Here is an 18,192-nt window from a genome sequence, read left to right as displayed (position 1 = left end):
TCAAATAATGTATTTGTAGAAAAAGTTTGATAGTCTTGGGTCCGTGTACTTGTGCGTCCATTCGTTTTTGCACTAATAAAAGTAGTTGCGAATGATGTATTATTCTTTTCTTTATGACCAGAAATGATAGAGTATTTTAATTTGTTTCCACTGTTGATAGGAAAATACAAGTGTCCGCGCCCGCGCCTCCACACTCCACACAAACACTTGGATAGTCCTATGCGTCAAAATCTCGTGTTTATTTATGATAATCTTAGCCCTGTATTATTATTGTCTAACCTGTATTATGACTGACATTTGACGAATTGCTTTGTTCCTTTTTTGATAAAAGCTCTTCTAAATATGTAGCCTAAATGTACTAATAATAATAATGATTATTATTATTTGTGTTTATAATTATAACTATAAATGAGTTCACTGAAGACAGCAATATGTTAATCATAAAATAATTTATGAATGTTTTATTTTTATATAATAAAACCTAACCTTGTGTTTGTGTTATATTTCTTTTTTATATACATATATACATTTATATATACATATATACTTTTTTATATACATATTCCCATGTGAAGTCCTTTTTTTTTTTTTTTTTTTTTTTTGCTTATTCTATTATACTGTGCTTTTTCCTCCCAAAAATGGACTTTAAAGGTACAAGCCCAAAGTCGTTTTTTTAAAAATTATCCATTTAAAAAAATGAAGTTTAAACACAATGCAAAGCATCCCTCATAAACAGGTGGCCAGGTTGAATCATCGTGGGCACGATTTGTTACACCGAGTGAACAGTTTAAGAAATCGTGAGTAGGCCTACAGTTTATAAACTGAGGGGATGGATTGCAAAACCGTCGCCACGGATTGTTTTTTTTCCCCCCACAGAGGGGAATATTGTTCCGTGAACGCACAAATGACTTCCTTTTACACTGAAATGACTTCCTTTTACACTGAAATTATTTCCTTTTACACTGAAATGCCTTCCGGTTACACTGAAAAGTTCACGCACATCCACATATGAAATCACTCGCATATACATACACAACTAAAGCATATATGCATGGAAGTTTATATGTATGTGCAAGTGTTTATAGGTGTGTCTGCGTGCAGCGAGTGTATATGTATGTGCGAGTGTTTATAGGTGTGTCTGCGTGCAGCGAGTGTATGTGCGAGTGTTTATAGGTGTATATGCATGGAAGTTTATATGTATGTGCGAGTGTTTATAGGTGTATATGCATGGAAGTTTATATGTATGTGCGAGTGTTTATAGGTGTATATGCATGGAAGTTTATATGTATATGCGAGTGTTTATAGGTGTATATGCATGGAAGTTTATATGTATGTGCGAGTGTTTATAGGTGTATATGCATGGAAGTTTATATGCATGTGCGAGTGTTTATAGGTGTATATGCATGGAAGTTTATATGCATGTGCGAGTGTTTATAGGTGTATATGCATGGAAGTGTATATGCATGTGCGAGTGTTTATAGGTGTATATGCATGGAAGTTTATATGTATGTGCGAGTGTTTATAGGTGTATATGCATGGAAGTGTATATGCATGTGCGAGTGTTTATAGGTGTATATGCATGGAAGTTTATATGCATGTGCGAGTGTTTATAGGTTTATATGCATGGAAGTTTATATGTATGTGCGAGTGTTTATAGGTGTATATGCATGGAAGTTTATATGTATGTGCGAGTGTTTATAGGTGTAAAGGCATGGAAGTTTATATGTATGTGCGAGTGTTTATAGGTGTATATGCATGGAAGTTTATATGTATGTGCGAGTGTTTATAGGTGTATATGCATGGAAGTGTATATGTATGTGCGAGTGTTTATAGGTGTATATGCATGGAAGTTTAAATGTATGTGCGAGTGTTTATAGGTGTATATGCATGGAAGTTTATATGTATATGCGAGTGTTTATAGGTGTATATGCATGGAAGTTTATATGTATATGCGAGTGTTTATAGGTGTAAAGGCATGGAAGTTTATATGTATGTGCGAGTGTTTATAGGTGTATATGCATGGAAGTTTATATGTATGTGCGAGTGTTTATAGGTGTATATGCATGGAAGTTTATATGCATGTGCGAGTGTTTATAGGTGTATATGCATGGAAGTTTATATGTATATGCGAGTGTTTATAGGTGTATATGCATGGAAGTTTATATGTATGTGCGAGTGTTTATAGGTGTATATGCATGGAAGTTTATATGTATGTGCGAGTGTTTATAGGTGTATATGCATGGAAGTTTATATGTATATGCGAGTATTTATAGGTGTATATGCATGGAAGTTTATATGTATGTGCGAGTGTTTATAGGTGTATATGCATGGAAGTTTATATGTATGTGCGAGTGTTTATAGGTGTATATGCATGGAAGTTTATATGTATATGCGAGTGTTTATAGGTGTAAAGGCATGGAAGTTTATATGTATGTGCGAGTGTTTATAGGTGTATATGCATGGAAGTGTATATGTATGTGCGAGTGTTTATAGGTGTATATGCATGGAAGTTTATATGTATGTGCGAGTGTTTATAGGTGTATATGCATGGAAGTGTATATGTATGTGCGAGTGTTTATAGGTGTATATGCATGGAAGTTTATATGTATGTGCGAGTGTTTATAGGTGTATATGCATGGAAGTTTATATGTATGTGCGAGTGTTTATAGGTGTATATGCATGGAAGTTTATATGTATATGCGAGTATTTATAGGTGTATATGCATGGAAATTTATATGTATGTGCGAGTGTTTATAGGTGTATGCGCGCGTCAAGTTTATATGTATATGCATTCATTACTAACATAATATGTATTGGTATGGATTTCATATTAGTGTGCACGTGTATTTCATATATGTATTTTGAACATCCAATAGTAGCCTATACATGTAGGCTATATGCGAGTACTTTATAGGTGTATATGCACGTGTGTTATGCATGTATTGATAAGCGAAGTTTGATTTAAATACTACGTGGCGCCTCATACTCAGTTATTGGTTCATATAATTATATGTTTGTGACTGTTTGACTGTTTTTATTTTATTTTATAAAATAAAAAAAACGCTCTATTATCGGCTAATTCAATGGATGTCAATGCATTGCAGTGCATTTGTGTGTGTTCAGGTGGTGATTTTGCCAATATTATCTGTCTGCAGTCCCGGAGGCTGCATTTTCAGGACCCCACTTCTAGGACCGCATTTCTAGGGTCCTAGAAATGCGGTCCTAGAAGTGGGGTCCTGAAAATGCAGCCTCCGGGACTGCAAGCAGATGCTACTCGATTTTGCCCACATTTCACTCTCCAGTCCAGTGTGGGGCGGTAAGTCACAATCGTTTGTCTGCCGACGCCATTAAACCTCAGAGGAAGAAGATTCATTCTCAGCTTGATCTCTAGTGTTTTGTCGTGCTATTAGCGTGATACAAACTGTTATAACTGTACGTTAAGTTTATAGAAAGATGGCAAATTTGAGTCGGGTCAGTAAATGCCTGTAATATTCTCATCCTCATAGACGTGACTAGACGTTTTGAATCGAGCAGGAATATCTGGAGTTCCTGCAACTGAACTGAGAAATGGTGTTTGTTAAAGAGGAGATTGAGGAGGACTCGAGTGAACCAGAACCCTGGAGAATAAAACACGAGGAACAAGCAGGTTGGTGTCTATTCTAGATTCATCTTTAATGACTGTTGTGGTACATTAAACCAACAGAGTTTTAGACACGAGGTATCCGCGGAAAAAGGTATCTTACAAAAGCTTTCAATTTCAGATGCTGTTCTTTTGAACTTTCTATTCATCAAATAATACTGAAATAAAAATGTAAATAACTGTTTTCAACATTGATAATCAGACATGTTTCTTGAGCATCAAATTCTCATATTAGAATGATTTCTGAAGGATGTGACAGACTGGAGTAATGATGCTGAAAATTCAGCTTTGATCACAGGAATAAATTACACATTCAATTAGAAAACAGCTGTTTTACATATAATATTTTACAATATTACAGTTTTATAAAGACATACAAAGAGTGTTTATTTATAAAATTGCAAACACTTTGTGTAGGTATGTGACAAAAAAAATCAATACTAGAAAATTCATATATAATCATAACCATATGATAGATAATAAAAATACCGTTAAAATGTTTTTTAAATGATTCAAATCGGATATTATTTAAGAAAGTTATGGAATTTTTAAATTCGGAAATTAGGGGTCATTTTTGTACCTAATTAAAACAATAAAACAATGAAAAACTCTGACCTCTTCCGCTTGACCAAACACTTCAAAATATCATAACTTCCTCATTTCTTGGTCTATTTGTATAATTCAAACACCAGAGTGTAGGTAATTAAAAGCCCAACAAGATCAAGACCTATCTTTAAAATGAATATATACAATTTTATTATTTCTAATTAACCACTTCCTCTGATGAAACCGAGAGCATCAATCCACACATATCTTTCCCATATGAAATCAAAATCCCCTCAAATAAAAGCTGTATTCACATATTTATTGTATTAAACAGACAATTGGCATTGGCACATGAATTTCATTGTTTCTTTGGCCATTTCTTGACTAAATGCTGGCAAGCAATTTAAATGGTAAAATATTATTAATACATCTTAATCTACAAAGCAATTTTACTTCTGCTTACATATGTTAGAGATTAATTTACATCACAAGATCTAAAAAGATCTTCATCAAAAAATACAAACTTGTATGTTAATTCTGGTTAAAAATCAGACAATTCTGTCAACTATACGATTACTAAAATAGTTGACGATTATTTTAATAATTGATTAGTCGTCAATTAATCGTTTCAGCTCTAGGATAATGTTAGATCTTGGCATATAAAGTCTGCTGCTAATTCATACACCGACACTTCAAAGTCTACAGCATCATCATACGATTCATTCTCACCCCAATAGGCAATTACATAAGTTCCTTTTTTCTTTTTTTTCAGTGTCTTGACACGTCCTGAGAAAACAGTCTTCTCCCCAGAATCACTATCAAACCATACATGACAAATATTACTAGGGATGCACCGATACCACTTTTTTCAGAATCGATCCGATACCAAAAATTCTGTGTATCTACCGATGCCGATCCGATACCAACACAGTTTTTTCAGTAGAATTTATATAACTCTCTGTGTGTTGAACTGATAATCACTCTTTTGTGTGTTAAACACAATCTACTTAATACAGACAACTTCATTGTAAAGAAAAACAAATCCCAAAAATACATGATCATAATCTATGACAAAAATGCTTTTATAAACTAGATTAGTGGATAATTCAGCAGTAAAATTTAGTCCAGAAAAATCATAAGTCCACAATAATTGTATAAAATCTGAACATCTGGTGAAAAATACAAATAAGAGACAAGTGTAACACTAAATCTGGTAAAACGTTACTCATTGCTCTTTGTATTGTAAAATACATTCATGAAAAACAAGTTAACAAAAATCAAAAATATACATTATTTTATATATAGCTATAGGCTACTATACAATTGAGACATGTCTTAAATGTATAGCACTGCTGTTTAATGAGGCAGCAACATATGATAGATAGGAAAGAACAAGAAAGGCCATTAATAATGTTTCATTGCGTCACTGTATTATGATATGAAAGGCTGCAATACAGTGCGGCACAAAGCACTTATGCAAATCCCGAGCGCAAAATGATGCGCTTGAAGCAACACGGAGTCACAGCGCGTCGAGTCCGCATTGAAAAGTTCAAAGCACAAACGAAAGACATATTGATGCGTAGTGTATTATACAGTATCTATCTATGCAATAGTTTATTGAGCCTTTTCTTTTAACGGTTTTAAATTTTAGTTACTGTGCGCGTGAAGAACAATTATAGTGGACTCTACTCTAGTGTTGTGATCTAACAGACACCCGGTAGAAACATGATTAAGTTACAGCAATAAAGTCCAACAAGATAGTTGTTTTATGCGAAACCATAGAGCTTTATCTACATATTAAGTATAATAATAGTAACATATAATCATCTTGGAGAGAATTTCATCATGTTGACTGTCGTAACCGAACGCGACGCTGAATGCTGAATGAAGAATGACTGACAGCCGCAGGCTGCAGCGGAGGAAAAAGTTACGTGATCTTGAATTTAATGACTTAAATGTTCATTTCTATCTCACATTATACTATAATGGCTTCAGAACACTTGTAATATAGTGCACAAAAAACTTTATGGTGCTTTATAATGTTTTTGGTGCTTTAGTGGGGCTTAACAATAACACAGAATAGTATACGCACAATATCGGATTTGGATCGGGCTCGTCTGGTCGATACCCGATCCGGCATAAATGGCTGTATCGGAGCCGAGACCGATGCTGAGTATCGGATCGGTGCATCCCTAAATATTACGGCCCACTAAAGCACCAGAGAGAATCTCAGTCACAGCAGAAATGGAGTTTTCTTCCAACTCAGGAAACTCACTCTCGATCAGGGACACGTCTAACACTTTAAGTTTGTTTTCAATTGCTTTTCGCTCCTTTTGATCCTCCTTTTGACGCTTCAGGGCAGCCCTTCGTGATAATTCACGCCTCATCTCCACATGACTTTGCCGATTATTTGTCTTTTCTTTCGAGCCATACCTACTGCCCAATAGATGATCTTTTCCTTTTTAGGATATTTCAGTTCATCGAGGTACTCAACTAGATGTTTTTTTTGAGCCCTCATCCTAGATGACATGAAGCATAGGGTGGCATTAGGAGCTCGGTGTTTGGCAGCACTAAACATACCCATAATTTCTTCAGAGTCAATGTTGTGCGGCCTAGCTGTTTCTGTTTCTTTCCGTAATTCATCAGTCACAACCAGTTCTAAATATCGTTTGTACTGTCTTTCTATGACAGCAGTTGTAGCAGAAAGACAGACAGACATCATACTGACAAAAGAATCTTTGTCCGATGGAAACTCTAGGAGTCTGGCTAATGTTGAGTCATTCTTCTCAAGAGTGCCACCAAAAAAATCGGTATCACGAGTGAGGACACTGATTGGATCCTGTTGAGCTTCTTTGAGGGATGACAGAACATTTTTGACAATACTTATTCCTTCCAGGTGATCAACTTGCTTTTCAGCAGAAGTCTAAAACTTCTTCATCCAAGGGCCTGATAATAGTTTTCGCGGATAAATGCCTAATACATTTTTGTTTTGCACCAAAATCGTACCGAACCATGATGTCTGAACCGTACCGTGACTTCTGTGTATCGTTCCACCCCTAGTAAATACCACAGGACCTACTCCAGTTTTTCAGTATAATTTAAAATAAATATATACATATTAAGATTACTACTCCATAATTCTATTTTTTTCAGTGAAAAACGACTCACCTTGGATGATATGGACGTAAAGTTATTTTCCCACCACTGGCATCGTTTCATCAAGAAGTAAAAATATTAGTAAAAATACCTACAAAATAGACAATTATTTATTTCTCATAAGTAATATTAATTGATGATTATGTTATTTATCAATTACAATTTATCATTTATAAATCAATAAATGCATCGCATGTATGTTGAATTTTGTTCAAGAATAAACATCAGTAGGCCAAAGAAATTCATTCTCACAACACACAGCTATGAGGCCTTCAAGTACTACAGACATTTGGTTGTTTTTTCTGCTTTGATTTACTTTTGAAAAAAAGAAGACATTTCAGTAATTGTGCAAATAATTAAATTTTACCAACTCTGTGCAGAATAATAAAACATGGGCTGAAATGTTTGTAAGATTCGGCCAATCAGCTTGCTAGAAACGGGTCACATGACCTAGCAGGCAGCCAGAAGCACGGTTGTTCCTAAACAAATCTATAACCATCCATGGTATTTATTTATATATTTGACGAAATCATGCCAATAATGTAATCTAGAGATTCTAAACCTTCGTTTTGTATGATTACTTTGAAAAATACTGCACGGATCGAATGAAACTGGGAGAAGTTTTGGAAGCCAATATGATCGAATGGCCGATTCTGCTTTTGACAACAACGTCACTTGCGGATTGTAAAAAAACACATGCGAATGTTACAATCAATCCCAAACTTCACCTAATTCAAGTTAAATGTATAATCTATCAAAAGTATTGGGTTTGAAACAAAAAAATACTCACCTTCATAGCGGATTTTGATGCCAAACACGAGATAAATTTTGCTTTGCTTATAACTTTCTTCTTACTACAGCCATCTTGGAAATTTGAACGTGAGAATCAACGTGATGACGTAATTTACGTCACTAGTATATGGGCTTTAGAGGTATTCACAAAGCAAATATACGACAGATTTCCTAAGTCACCAACGCGTCTGGCGCTGATAACCTTCTGGGAACACAGCCGCGGGAACAAAGCACTCGTGCGTATATAGGTCAGTTTGTCACATACCTACATTGTGCATTTCAAACCTATTTACAACTTTGAGTAAAACATCCTTAAGAAATGTAAGGCAATCGTTTAAGTACACTGAATTAATTACATTTGACTGTAGACTGAGTACAGTTGAGACACTTTTTGCGTTTTGATTTTTCACACAAAAATAAGATAAGATATACTTTATTGTCCCCGAAGGGAAATTTGTTTTGTCCCTTCCGCAGTTTTTCAAAAACAACACAAAGTACGATACAAACAATAAATGTCTCTCAACACATTCTCACAAAAACATGTTCATACATTGGATAGGTACATATACAGGTCCTTCTCAAAAAATTAGCATATTGTGATAAAGTTCATTATTTCCCATAATGTAATGATAAAAATTAAACTTTCATATATTTTAGATTCATTGCACACCAACTGAAATATTTCAGGTCTTTTATTGTTTTAATACTGATGATTTTGGCATACAGCTCATGAAAACCCAAAATTCCTATCTCAAAAAATTAGCATATCATGGAAAGGGTCTCTAAACGAGCTATTAACCTAATCATCTGAACCAACTAATTAACTCTAAACACCTGCAAAAGATTCCTGAGGCTTTTAAAAACTCCCAGCCTGTTTCATTACTCAAAACCGAAATCATGGGTAAGACTGCCGACCTGACTGCTGTCCAGAAGGCCATCATTGACACCCACAAGCAAGAGGGTAAGACACAGAAAGAAATTTTGGACCAAATAGGCTGTTCCCAGAGTGCTGTATCAAGGCACCTCAGTGGGAAGTCTGTGGGAAGGAAAAAGTGTGGCAAAAACGCTGCACAACGAGAAAAGGTGACCGGACCCTGAGGAAGATTGTGGAGAAGGACCGATTCCAGACCTTGGGGGACCTGCGGAAGCATTGGACTGAGTCTGGAGTAGAAACATCCAGAGCTACCGTGCACAGGCGTGTGCAGGAAATGGGCTACAGGTGCCGCATTCCCCAGGTCAAGCCACTTTTGAACCAGAAACAGCGGCAGAAGCGCCTGACCTGGGCTACAGAGAAGCAGCACTGGACTGTTGCTCAGTGGTCCAAAGTACTTTTTTCGGATGAAAGCAAATTTTGCATGTCATTCGGAAATCAAGGTGCCAGAGTCTGGAGGAAGACTGGGGAGAAGGAAATGCCAAAATGCCTCAAGTCCAGTGCTGCTTCTCTGTAGCCCAGGTCAGGCGCTTCTGCCGCTGTTTCTGGTTCAAAAGTGGCTTGACCTGGGGAATGCGGCACCTGTTGCACATTTCCTGCACACGCCTGTGCACGGTGGCTCTGGATGTTTCTACTCCAGACTCAGTCCACCGCTTCCGCAGGTCCCCCAAGGTCTGGAATCGGTCCTTCTCCACAATCTTCCTCAGGGTCCGGTCACCTCTTCTCGTTGTGCAGCGTTTTTTGCCACAGTTTTTCCTTCCCACAGAGTTCCCACTGAGGTGCCTTGATACAGCACTCTGGGAACAGCCTATTTGTTCAGAAATTTCTTTCTGTGTCTTACCCTCTTGCTTGAGAGTGTCAATAACGGCCTTCTGGACAGCAGTCAGGTCGGCAGTCTTACCCATGATTGCGGTTTTGAGTAATGAAACAGGCTGGGAGTTTTTAAAAGCCTCAGGAATCTTTTGCAGGTGTTTAGAGTTAATTAGTTGATTCAGATGATTTGGTTAATAGCTCGTTTAGAGACCCTTTTCATGATATGCTAATTTTTTGAGATAGGAATTTTGGGTTTTCATGAGCTGTATGCCAAAATCATCAGTATTAAAACAATAAAAGACCTGAAATATTTCAGTTGGTGTGCAATGAATCTAAAATATATGAAAGTTTAATTTTTATCATTACATTATGGAAAATAATGAACTTTATCACAATATGCTAATTTTTTGAGAAGGACCTGTATATATATAGTAGGCACATTAACACCTTTCATTGGCAGTTTAAAAATTACAACCATTATTGATCACAGTTCCCATATTGCACATCCTCGATGGTATAAGATGTTATTCGATCTGCGTCATCAATGTTTGCGGCGGCCATTTTGTTGACATAGAAACCACGACAACTGTCAGTCTGTCAATTGACAAGCGAGGCAGCGTCGGTATTATCCATGGTATTATCACTGTATTTTTTTTTAAACAGCGTGATGGTGTGTTGTGTAATACACGGCTGTTCTAACAACAGCAATAATAACCCCGGAGTTAGTTTTTATGCGATATTAGTTACCGACTGTCAGAAAACGTAAAGGGAAGGAGACAGAGTTGAGCCAGCGCAGGAGAGGCTAGCTAGGATAAATAGGCTAAACTTTCAGCCAACTCCCCACAGAAAAGTCTGTTCCCATCATTTTACCACAGGTTTCACACATAATCCGTGTGCAATGCGTGTGTGGTGCGTATACGGTACAGAAGCAGGACGCTCTATAGTGCTTTCACATATGTTGCTTTTGCAGTGGCTGTACCACAAACACATACCGGTACTCACTATTTTTATTTTAAAACATACTCACTATTTTAACAACGTAGGCCAATTATTCTATGCATTACTTCTATATATTATGTTGCTCAAGCAAGTGGTCAAATATGTAACCATGTAGGCTAAATATTAAAATCGCAAACATTTTAAATTAAAACTTAAAATTGACAAAAACAACCGACTCTCATGCCTTATCTTTTCCATTTACATTCTAATACAACAAATCTTGCATGTCACAAAGAACTTGTTTTTCCACCTCCACGAATGAGACGAGTGTCGTTCATTATGTTGCCTTGTTGAGGTAAATTGTAGTTTGTATACGGATACTGTATGAACGAGATAGTTATAAATATCCGGATAAATTACGGCTGGCAATAAGGACGGATCTTTACTTAATGCTATTGGGTCTATTTGATGTGGGTCCACACCAATCAAGCTTATCTTCTCTTGATACAGACGAGATGAAGCCAAGCTAGGCTACTGCTCCCCTCAACTCAAATCTGCGCGCGGCTAGGGGCAGGACAGATGTCATGTCAACAATATGGCCGCGGTTAGCTACTTCCGGTGTTTGCGAATAAGGTCTATACATATTGCACATCCCCCATTTCATTTGCGTCCAGGGTCCGAAATTAACTTTTTGGCTCACCTGCCACGGGGACTGGTAGATGAAAAATCCACCAGCCAAGCATATTTTTTACCAGCCAAAATAATAAACAGCCTTTTTGTGTCAGATATACATTCATTTATATATATATATATATATTAGGGGTGTAAAGATTCATCTACTACATCGATTAATCGATTTATATTCCTATGATCCAACTACATCGATCTGTGCTCGGCAAGTTGGCCTTCTGGACGACATATATCGATCCAACATCGTTTTAAAAGGTAATCAATCGATGTTATCGATACTAGGAAATAACGCATTGGATTTAAGCAGGTCTGACTTTGGATGTTTTTTCTTAGCACTTTTAATGATAAAGGCGTTAAACGTTACTTGATTCAGTCATTCATTTGCGACAAGACAAAAAAGATCGCGTTGACTGTGACACACACACACACAGAGAAAGACTCGCGCCAGTATCGTGCGTGCGCACAAGACAGCACGCCACAATACAGTTCTCTTTCGCGCTTGAACGAACAATAACACACAATTATGCCAAAATGTCTTTTTGTCCAGTATCTTAACACGAGAGCAGTCTTACGATGGCCGTAAAGAGTTGTGACTCGTGAGAGAATGATGAGGCACGTGTGAGATCCCCGTCTCTGTCAGCGGCTGGTCTTAAAGGGACAGTACACAGTAGCCAAGCTAATTATCTATGTCGTTAAAGTTAATCAAAGAACAAAGGGAACAGAGAATAACACTCAATGCTCTTGACTAAATAACTTTTGTAACTTTAATAAGGATTATTCTATAATGTATAATGTTTGCAATTGCAGCGCAGACTGTTGAACTTAATTCAATGTCTGTATGTCCTACCTGTTAGGCAGGAATGTCCAGACACTTTTATCCAGACATCAATGGCTTATTGATCATTATAGGTGTAATTAATCATTTAGTTGTTGTTGCAAGTTTGAGTTCAGAAATACAAATTTCAGCATTATCACTAATCTGTGTGTGCATTTTCCTTGAGAACCAAGCAAGTTCACTCATGAAATCATTTGTTTATTATATCGCAATTGCATATCGCAATCGCAATATTGACCTCAATAATCGCAATATGACATTTTCCCCAAATCGTGCAGCACTAGTTTATATCTATAATTAATTGATACCTGATTGATTCCCTTACAAGAAACAACATGAATCTAGGAAACTTTACCCGCACTGTCCAGTATCCAGGTATTTATTTCAGTCACACTGGTTGAATTTTTGGCTAAAAAGTTACTGAATCGATTTCAAGTCACTGAATCGTTTTGGATCGTATCGTTCTAAATGAACCAATATCGTCCTTGAATCGTATCGACAACCACGAATCGTGATACGAATCGAATCGTTGTTAAAACGAATCGTTACACCCCTAATATATATATATATATATATATATATATATATATATATATATATATATAAACATTTTTGTCATTATATTTCTGGTCTATTATTTTCCAGGTCTATTATTTTCCATTTTTACTTTTATTTACACACACATATTACACAATTTACACACATTACACAATTTACACACATTAAAATAATATTTTTGTGGTGGTGCCTATGAAAATAGTTCTGTACAAATTAAATATATTGTATATTTAATACAAATATATGCAATGATAATTATTTAAAAAAAATATTTAGTTTTATTCTGCCTATTTTTTTACTCCATTTACTCTGACTGATCCGATCAGTAACTGAAGGACTGCTATATTTACTTGACCTGTGGAGGGCGCTCTGTTCCGAAGTTGACCACGTCATGTTATTTCTGAACAATTTGATTATCCCGGCACAGTTAGGACATCCCACAAGATTTGTGTCAACACAAAAAACATTTAATCACTAGATAGGTTTTTTTCATTTAAAGTGTGGTTTATGTCAGCTGAATGTGCGGAACGCTTGTCATATTTCATATTTTAATATTAAAAAGGCTAAAAGAAAATTTTCTTCAGGACAGAAAGCGTGACCTTTTCAACGTAATTGCGTATTGCGTGACGTCACGACGCGCATCACAGAACAGAGCAAGGCGAGCATTTGTGCTTATAAAACTTAAACTTTTTTATTTTATTTTTAAATGACCGATCGTTTCGCTAGATAAGACCCTTATTCATCGTCTGGTGTCGTTTAAAGCCCTTTGAAGTTGCACTGAAACTGTCATTTGGATCTTGATCCGTTTGGGGCCCATTGAAGTCCTCAGACTCAAAGTTCATTTGTTTGAACTAATTTGTTTAAGTTAAGTTTACCCTACTCAAACCATTTAATTATTTTGAACGTTAGGGTTTACAGTAGGGATGCTCCGATTGATCGGCCGCCGATCATGATCGGCCGATATTGGCTAAAAATAGATTGATCGGCGAACCCCAAAAGCGCCGATCAAAGAAGCCGATCACGTGACGTAAATTACTCGCGCGACTTTTTCCCACCTGCATGCGTGGGCACGGGCACACAACAGCAGAGTGGAGCTTGGCAGTGGCAACATGAGTTCTCCTTCACCGGAACGAATAGGGAGTCTCCCAACCGATTGAAGCGCGCGTCCGAGTGAAGACCGTGCACCGCGCGAGCCACAACAGAACGCGGTATCTGCGCCACTGATCCCTGCGGCAACGAGCACTTTGATCACTTGATAAAAAAAAACATTTCAGCGGTAGATTGACTCTTATTTAACAAATGAACAAAACGAATGCTCTGAGTTAACTGGAGATGTTTTTATTTATTTGTATTGGTACATTCGTGCCGCGAGATGTTTCAAATGTGGTGGTGGTATTTTTTTTTTTTTGATCTGACGTAGTTGGTTCCTCAACTACATCAGATTCAGATTCAGATTATTTTATTTAATGCCATGTCAGCATTCAAAGCTATTTTCATGGCAAAAATTCAATTATAAAAATACAAATATCATATAAATACAATAAAACAAAACAAAACAAGAAGTCATTTTATACAATATATATTTTTAAATGAACATATGATAAAAAATCCAAAACCTTTTCAGGCATAATCTCATTAAATATGTCCTTTAATGAAGTAACTTCATAAAAGAGCATTCTGCTCAACTACATCAGATGTTCATAATAATAACAGAAAAAAACTTGCCATAGTTTTGTCCTTTTATCAGTAGCCAGTTTTGGTGTAACAAGTTGTACATTTTGTTGCCAATTAGTAAATGTAGTGGGTGTATTAAGAGGCTACAATTTCCAAATATGCCTAAGTGTAACTTGATCCCCTCCCATTAGGCTGATCTGATGTGTGTTGGTCTGCCTGACCCCTCTTTGTTTGGAATAATTTAATGTTACTCTGCCTTATTTGGGAAAGCTGGCCTACAGTAGCCTTAAGACATCTCATTTTCTAAATACAATTAAATAAACACATTTCTACAAATGGTGCAAACTCTGCTAGATTATAGATAAAAGATTGCCATTCTGTGATCGGCAATCGGCAGATCATGATTTTGGTGATCGGTAATCGGTGATCGGCCCCAAAAATGCTGATCGGAGCATCTCTAGTTTACAGTGCCTGATCCGTGTGAATGGGGATTGTATCGACAACATTGTCATCTGAACGCTAAATGTTTCAAAAATGCATAACTATAACGTTTCTGTTTTAAGTACATCGTTGTTGTTTAAACTTACCCTAATTTCCTTTTATTTTCCAAATATCCCAATTGTTTTTCATCTTTCTAATGATTTCGACTTCACTTTAGGCCTGACAAAAGTGAAAGAGGAAAGACGAGATCTGAATGAAGTGGAGGAGAAACATCAGTATCAGAAAGCCCACAATGACATCGCTGGAGAAAACTTGCAGAATTGCTACAAAACTGAAAACAGTTGCTCACAAAGCAGCGTTAAAAATGAAGTCAAAAGGCCTTTCGCCTGTTCTCAGTGTGGAAACACTTACACATGCAAAAGAAGCCTTACGAATCACATGCTAATTCATGCTGGAATAAAGTCTTTCGTCTGCACTGAGTGTGGAAAGAGTTTTATATGGAAAGGAAACCTTAAGGCACATTTGGTAATTCACGCTTCAGAAAAGCCTTTCACCTGCCGTCAGTGTGGAAACTCTTTCAAACGTAAAGTAAACTTGGAGAGTCACATGTTAAGTCATACGGGAAAAAAGCCGTTCGCCTGCTCTCAGTGTGGAAACACTTTTGCACGCAAAAGAAACCTTAAGAATCACATGTTAACTCATTCTGGGATAAAGCCTTTCAGCTGCTCTCAGTGTGGAAAGAGTTTCACCCGTAAATCAGGATTTAATAAACACATGAGAATTCACACTGAAGAGATGCCTTACGTATGTCATGTGTGTGGGAAGAGTTTTAAATGGACAACGAGTCTCTCAGCTCATCTGGACCATTCTCACTCCGAACCAAAGCAATTTAACTGTGATCGCTGCATTAAAACATTTGCTTTGCCATCGTTATTGAAGAATCACCAGAAAGTTCATATAACAGAGAATCCTCACATCTGTCCTGTTTGTGGAAGGCAATTTCAAAGGGTTTACTGTTTGAAAAGGCACCAGAAAACACACAAGAGTGTGAAAGACTCATGTGTTGTGTAGGGAAGGATATCATTAAAGGAGAACTCCGGCGCAAAATGAACCTCGGGTGTAATAACACATTGGTACTGACTAAATTGTTCCCTGAGATTTGTTTTCATGATAATCGAATGTAAAGAGTTTTATCTCTAAAAACAGTTTAGCTTATAACGCTAGTATATTGGGCATAGAGTAAGCAAAAAGAGATCGCTAGTTAATACCACTAACAAGGCTCAAATTATCCCCACACTAACACGGTAACGTAATGAGGGTCCCTACATGCAAACCGAAGCATTGAGAACTTTGTAAGTGAACAGACAGTTTAATAAGAAGATACTTTACAAAGACAGTACATTATTGTACAAATTGTATTCAAATGTATATGAACTGTCTCTGGCATGATTGTATAAGTTTATGATTATTGTTGAATAAATCAAATCAAATCAAAAAAGTACCCTGCTCTGGATTATGATTAAATTATATAGATTTAAATGTGTGATGGAAGTAGGAAGTAGGCAAATATATTTATATAGCGCTTTTCACAATACAGATTGTATCAAAGCTGCTTCACCGTATCAATCAAAACAACTTAACAATGTTTGTTTATTACTGGAAAAAAGACATCCAAGTTTGGTAGAGCTGATCAATGGTATGATTGGTTAATTAATTTGAATATCCCCAACTGAGCAAGCCAAAGGCAACAGTGGCAAGGAACCGAAAAACTCCATCCAGTGATCTAATGGTGTCCTAACACCCCATCAGATGACCCAATGGAGAATAAAAAACCTTGGGAGAACCCAGGCTCAGTCGGGGGCCAGTTCTCCTCTGGCGTTTATGAACTAGAGGCCGAATTTACAGTAACTGTAAGATAACAAATGTATATGAATGCCTGGCTAAATAGATGCGTCTTCAGTCTAGTTTTAAACTGGGAGAGCGAGTCTGAGCTACGAACAATATCAGGAAGGCTATTCCAGAGCTTCGGAGCTAAATGTGAAAATGCTCTGCCTCCTTTGGTGGATCTGGATATCCTAGGAATGACCAGAAGCCTCGAATCTAGTGATCTTAAAGAGCGCGATGGATTGTAAGGCGATAGAAGATCCGTTAAATAGACAGGAGCTAAACCATTTAGAGCTTTATAAGTCAAAAGCAATACCTTGTATTTAATACGGAACTTTATAGGTAACCAATGAAGTGATGATAAAATCTGTGTTATATGATCATATTTTCTTGATCTAGTAAGAACTCTAGCGGCTGCATTTTGGACTAACTGTAGCTTGTTTATTGAAGATGCAGGACAACCAGCTAATAAAGCATTACAGTAATCTAGTCTCGAGGTCATGAATGCATGAACTAACTTTTCTGCATCAGAAACAGATAGCATATTACGTAGCTTAGCAATGTTTCTAAGGTGGAAAAAGGCTGTTTTTGTAACATATGAAATGTGCTTTTCAAAAGACAGGTTGCAGTCTAATGTAACACCCAGGTCTTTTACTGTAGCGGATAAAGTAACAGGGCATCCTACTATGTTAAAGCCGTGCTGTGAAAGGTTTTGTGGACGGTTTTTAGAACCGATAAGTATTACCTCTGTCTTGTCTGGATTTAAAAAAAGAAAATTACGCGTCATCCAATCTTTTATATCTTTAACCCAATCTGTCAATTTGGATAATTTAGCTTATTCATCTGGCCGTGATGAAATATATATTTGAGTGTCATCAGCATAACAATGGAAACTAATTCCATGTTTCCTTAGAACATTACCAAGTGGCAGCATATATATTGAGAATAATAGAGGGCCTAACACAGATCCCTGCGGCACTTCATAGTTTGCCGAAGTTATAATCGATTTTTCTCCATTTAAGTAGACGAAATGGTAGCGGTCAGATAAGTATGACCTGAACCAGCTTAATGCTTGTCCTTGAACACCAGTGTAATTTTGTAGTCGATCTAAGAGTATTGTGTGATCTATAGTATCGAACGCAGCACTAAGATCAATTAAAACTAGTACTGAGATACAGCCTTGGTCCGAAGCTAAAAGTAAATCAATTGTGATTCTAACAAGCGCAGTTTCAGTGCTATGATGTGGCCTGAATCCAGACTCAAACTTTTCATAGATGTCGTTTTCTTGCAAGA

At 36.8% G+C, this 18,192-nt stretch overlaps 3 protein-coding genes across 5 annotated transcripts in view; 2 read left to right on the top strand and 1 right to left on the bottom strand.

Annotated features, from left to right (window-relative positions):
• The window catches only part of LOC143746091 (uncharacterized), a 606,033-nt gene that overhangs the window by 91,897 nt on the left and 495,944 nt on the right, over positions 1-18,192 (bottom strand). The window lies entirely within an intron of this gene.
• Positions 1-18,192, top strand: part of LOC143746097 (uncharacterized) — a 543,695-nt gene that overhangs the window by 436,307 nt on the left and 89,196 nt on the right. The gene's annotated exons all lie outside the window — the stretch shown is intronic.
• On the top strand, positions 3,347-16,513 carry LOC143746110 (uncharacterized). Of its 2 annotated transcripts, none has more exons than XM_077237874.1 (3): positions 3,347-3,432; positions 3,507-3,646; positions 15,233-16,513. In XM_077237874.1, exons 2-3 carry the CDS (start codon positions 3,568-3,570, stop codon positions 16,084-16,086), a joined length of 933 nt encoding a protein of 310 aa, XP_077093989.1. In that variant the 5' UTR covers positions 3,347-3,432; positions 3,507-3,567; the 3' UTR covers positions 16,087-16,513. The 2 variants fall into 2 exon arrangements, with proteins under 2 accessions (XP_077093989.1, XP_077093990.1); XM_077237875.1 differs by adding an exon at positions 11,328-11,435 and having other exon boundaries at positions 3,359-3,646.

This window comes from Siphateles boraxobius, unplaced genomic scaffold (assembly GCF_051911475.1).
Source record: "Siphateles boraxobius isolate OS27281-9 unplaced genomic scaffold, OSU_SipBor_1 21, whole genome shotgun sequence".
NCBI classification, from domain to species: Eukaryota; Metazoa; Chordata; class Actinopteri; order Cypriniformes; family Leuciscidae; genus Siphateles; species Siphateles boraxobius.
The sequence above is the reverse complement of the archived record's forward strand: the minus strand, read 5'-3'. Positions and strand labels throughout refer to the sequence as shown.

Excerpts from the sequence above, each read along its gene's own strand:
- LOC143746110 (XM_077237874.1), top strand. The coding sequence starts at position 3,568 with ATGGTGTTTGTTAAAGAGGAGATTGAGGAGGACTCGAGTGAACCAGAA. Across the intron at positions 3,647-15,232 it reads AAAACACGAGGAACAAGCAG|GCCTGACAAAAGTGAAAGAG; the intron begins GTTGGTGTCTAT and ends ACTTCACTTTAG.